Here is a 5,145-nt window from a genome sequence, read left to right as displayed (position 1 = left end):
CAGGCCCTCGAGGTTCTTAACGGTCACTTCGAGCGGAACACACACCCATCAGGTTAGTGTCCTAGGAAATCTAAAGCAAAATTACGTACAAAAAGTCCAGCTAGGCATATGCCATTCTCATATTTGATGTATGCTACTGAGTTTCTTGCACTACCTCTGTTGAATAGAATATATAGTATTTAGACAAATAAAAGGATGAAAAGATAAATGATATGAACTCGTCGTTACAGTAATAGTCTTTTATAACACTTCAAAGTTATTATAGTTTTTGGGAATAGTTCCATTACCAGTGGATTGGAGTATTTGGATACCTCAGCTTTAGCAGGTGGCCATGTCCTCTTTAGAGGAAGGGTAGTTGGTCTTGTGAGGAAATTAGAATAGTGGGTAGTTAGTTAACCATAGTTAACTTGTTGCTAAATGGGACAATATAATCCTTGGTGTTGCTTTGAAAATGGAAGAGGGATTATGTTGCTTCAACAGAGCTGACAGAGAAGTTTTTTTCTTGTTTTGTCGACTCCATGAATGTCGCTGTCGGTATGAGTGCTATGACAGTCTGTCATGATCCAACCCTTTAGAATCGCAGAGCGACGTGTTTTGCTTAGCAGACCCTGAAGATAGTAGTGACAGATTTTCGTTGATCAGTTTATGAGATCTAAACATGATTGTCAACACAAATTTTCGGAAAATCAGGCTAAAACACTAGTCGTTTTTTCTTCTTCCTTTTGTGGCTGTAATTAATGTGTGTGTGTGTGTGCACATGTCTGTGTGTGTGAGAGAGCGAGGGAGAGTGCATGTATTTGCATGTAAATATACAAGTAGGAAGTATATTATATGAACAAAAACTAAAGGTTTTTTTTTCTCTTTTAACAGGTGCCGAGATCACAGCTCTTGCTGAGCAGCTAGGCTATGAGCGTGAAGTGGTGAGGATCTGGTTTTGTAATAAGCGGCAGGCTTTGAAAAACACCGTTCGCATGATGGCCAAGTCCAGCCCCACGGCGCCGCCCCCACCCCCTCCACCCCATCCAACTCTTAATTAAGGACCAGTGGAATGAACGAAGATCAGCGGATAAAGAATGAACCAGAAAGATAGCGAGAAACATAAAATTATAAGAAATATTTCTATTTAAAATAGAATACTTTGCAAGTCAGATGTTTTGTACGTTCTGGAGTAGAAGTACCAAAGGGAACAAGCTTAAAAATGCAATGCCAAATATTGATCGTCATCATTATATGATTGATGATCATAAAGCATGCATATATATATATATATATATATGTATAAACATATATGCATACACAGACGCACAAGCTCACGCACACACGCACACGCACATGCACACGCCCACATATATTTATGTATATACATATATAAATGTATATATGTTTGAATATGTATGTGCATTTTATATTTATATGAATATGTACATACATACATACATACATACATACATACATACATACATACATACATACATACATACATACATACATACATATACATCCATACATACATGTATCCATGCCTACACACACATATACATCCATACATACATGTATCCATGCCTACACACATATATAGATACATACATACATACATACATACAAAACACATTTGTGTTTGTGTATGCTGTGTTCGTGTGTTTGGTATGCAACTAAAACAGGTGATAATGGAGAGAAAGTTCTCAAACCTAGCAATTTAAATGATGAAAAAGACTTACTTAGTGAGTGGATAAAGTGATATAAGTTACAAAGTCATAAATTAGACAAGTGCAAAGATCATTCGCATTCTGCCTTTGATTGTAGTATCTAAAACATGTGATGAAAAAATACTCGCCCAAGTCTCCGAGCTTTATGAGTTTTTAGTGTCTACGCAGTTTATGCTCTCGGGAAAGATATTTTTCCTGTGCTCAAACAATGCTACAAATATATTCCTAGAAGAGACATCAGTGAAGAAATTCGTTCTGCATAGTAAACATGAAAATAAAGGATACCTCCAGCGTAAACATACTGTCCAAAGCAACGATAATGGGCTTTTGAAGATGGTCGCAGGTGTTAATGTATTTTATGTTTTGCATCTGTTTAAATATTTGGAAAAAGCCATACAGCTGAAAAATATGTAATATCATATTTCCTCAGCATTTGGTAATAAGAGACAAAGCTGTGAGGGTAATAAGTGTGAAAGAAGGGCATACAAGACGTAAAGTCCCGCTGAACAATTAGGACAAGCAGTAGATACTCACAAAGTCGAGTATTAGATGTAGTACATTGAGCTTGAGAAGCTGTTTCTTCTTTTACAAGTTAGAATAAGCGTAGACTGATTTCTACTGTATCGTATAACGGACGCGTTAATGTTATACTGTAGAGTATGATCTCGCTACCCAACTGACACAGTGTGTTAATTATAGGATATTTATTCGTCTTTGAGAACAATCTTTGCCGTTAATATTCTTTAAGCTTTTGAAATACTCGCCGTATCCATAAAGATATTGATAAATGAATTATAAAGTTGAAGTCATCAACTGCCCCTGGGTCCCTGTGTGACCTTGTGAAGTCATATCATTATAGGCCTGTGCCGCTCTAACCCATGGTTGTTTGTGCTGTTTGTATCTATGTCACGTAATGTTAGGAAGACATGCTATCCATCACACCCACCTTGGCTTACGCTGGCTGCTCATGTTCGAATGTGTGTGTCCACTTCTTTCATAAACCCTTACATTTATCGTTATATGATAATTGCCTGGAAAGGTGGCTAGATTACTCCTCTAAGAAAATAGGCAGTTATAAAAATAGATAGCAGGTATGTTCGATGTTACATGAGGATATCGAGTGTGTCACAAATTCCTTTAGTATTCTTCCTTTGTTATGTAATTTTTGAGACAGTATATATACCAAGTTTTTATGATAAATTCAAATGAATAGTGAGAGAGAGAGAATGAATGAATGAATTAATGAATGACATACACAGACAGGCAAGCAGTCGAAAAATGGATTGAGAGACAGATAATGGTGAAGGACTTACGTTGTGTAGCTTAACTTTGGTAACAACATCTAATGTTAAACCAAATATTACATGTATTTTTGTTCAGGTCAAGTGAGATGGAATATGTTCTAATTATTAACTGCCGAATGGTATATTCGTATCCGAGACCTCGTTACACATTTCACCATAACGATTTTTATATATCTATACGCAGTAACTGTTGTTTCATCAGTAAGTGATGTTACACGTAACCTAGTCATAACTGCATATATTTGGTGTTCATAATTCAGATGAGAGAGAGAGAGAGAGAGAGAGAGAGAGAAAGGGGGGGGGGGGGGGGGTAAAACACTCAACCGTGTTGATACTATGGTAGAAAAAAACACAGTACACAAACAAGATTTATTGATAATGAGACATTAGTTTCGAAATCTAATTGGATTCCATCTTCAGGTCTGACCTAAAGACCTGAACATGGAATCTAGGTGGATTACGAAACTGTTGTCTCTCAATAAATATCAATAAATCTAGCTTGTGCATTGCATTTTTTTTTTTTTTTTTTTTTTTTTTTTTTTTTTTTTTTTTTTTTTACCAGCGACAGAGTGAGAGAGAAAGGGAGGGGGGAGAAGGCACAGAGAGAGTGAATCAGTTGTAAACGCTGATTTGGTCCTCTCTAGGATTTATCGTTATTGTAGTACCGGGATTATCCACAGGTTTGACTAAAAGGGAAAGGCATTTCATACGTGCAGATTAATAATCAGTACAATGAACATGAACTTTCCACAAGTCGATGGTTGTCAGAGCAGATGTTCAAAAGCAGTTATGTGCGAATCCAACTGCGTCTCTACACGTTTTTAGTGCCAGAATTCTTAAAAGGATAGAATTTTGTAATAAGACTTTGACTGGTTTCCCGATATTAACCCCTTGTGATCATCTGACCGAGAACCTGTATATCTCTGAAATTAGATATATATTAGGGAGGTTTTTCCCGATTAACTGTTATATTAGATTATATTTTTGTTTGTAAAGACACTCCATCTAATGGAAACACACATGCGAACACATGCACAGGCACATGCACATGCACAATACACATGTACACGCATACACACAGCCACGCACGCACACACATGCACACGCAAGCACATACAAATGCACGCACATACACAAGCACACACACATACACATACACATATACACGCATACACACAGCCACACACGCACACCTATAAACATGCACACTCATACATGTACACATGTACACACATGCACACACACGCACACACACACGTGCACACACACGCACGTACACAAAAACACACACACACACACACACACACACATACACACACACACACACATACACACACACACATATATATATATATATACAATCGCCATAGTTTCAGTTAAACACTTTGGGTTTATTTTGTTCATATTCTGTGATATTTATTTTGTGCCAATATGAAGTTGTTACGGTGAACGTGATGCTTTGGAGAGTTCTTGCCGCAGCCCCGTAGACGCTTATGTGTAGCCAAGGTTACTGGGTCCTTGGTGGCCTGTTTATGCATCTAATATTGTACAGTTGATGTATGTATATGTACTTTTTTCTTATGTCTAAGGCATAGTGCTGCATTTGAAAATCAAAAATGAAGCTACTTGTACCAAGAAAAAACAAACAAAAAAACTTGATATTCTAAATATTCCGGAAGATATTCTTTATTTTACTTTTTCACTTTTCTGGCATTCCAGTTTCTTTTATATCTGGTTTGGATATATTTGTCTCAAATACACATTCTAACAAATCTCTAATTCAGTTGAATCAACAATGTATATATTATTTACCACCCTGATACCACTAGTTCTTCACTTCGGTGTCGCACGCTCAGCTCCGTGGTTCGTCCAGTTTAGAAATGAGTTCACCCATAGACCCCTCTTTATTTTCAGAAACAAATGTGATGTATCTTATTTATATCCATTTATCTAATGTAAGTCATGATAATTTTATGCTGGTCAATATTTAGTTATATCTTGAATGGAATACTACAGAAAAAGGATAAGTAATCTAAGATAAAGGACGAAAAAATTCCATCAGCCTTCTACTTCCTGCCGTGATAATTCCGCAGCGCTCCACCACAGCCATCGTGACTGGTGCATATGATAATGGC

The 5,145-nt window shown here is 36.9% G+C and overlaps 1 protein-coding gene across 6 annotated transcripts in view; it reads left to right on the top strand.

Annotated features, from left to right (window-relative positions):
* The window catches only part of LOC125025807 (POU domain, class 6, transcription factor 2-like), a 79,709-nt gene extending 78,369 nt beyond the window's left edge, over positions 1 to 1,340 (top strand). For all 6 annotated transcript variants that reach the window (XM_047614051.1, XM_047614050.1, XM_047614048.1 and 3 more), the window contains 2 exons: positions 1 to 52; positions 871 to 1,340. The exon at positions 1 to 52 is cut by the window's left edge and continues 85 nt beyond it. In XM_047614051.1, coding sequence (XP_047470007.1) covers positions 1 to 52; positions 871 to 1,037 — 219 coding nt within the window. In that variant the 3' untranslated portion in view covers positions 1,038 to 1,340. The remainder of the gene's footprint in view (positions 53 to 870) is intronic.
* The last annotated feature ends 3,805 nt before the right edge of the window (positions 1,341 to 5,145 follow it).

This window comes from Penaeus chinensis, chromosome 5 (assembly GCF_019202785.1).
Source record: "Penaeus chinensis breed Huanghai No. 1 chromosome 5, ASM1920278v2, whole genome shotgun sequence".
Taxonomy (NCBI): Eukaryota; Metazoa; Arthropoda; class Malacostraca; order Decapoda; family Penaeidae; genus Penaeus; species Penaeus chinensis.
This window is presented reverse-complemented; position numbering and strand designations above follow the sequence as displayed.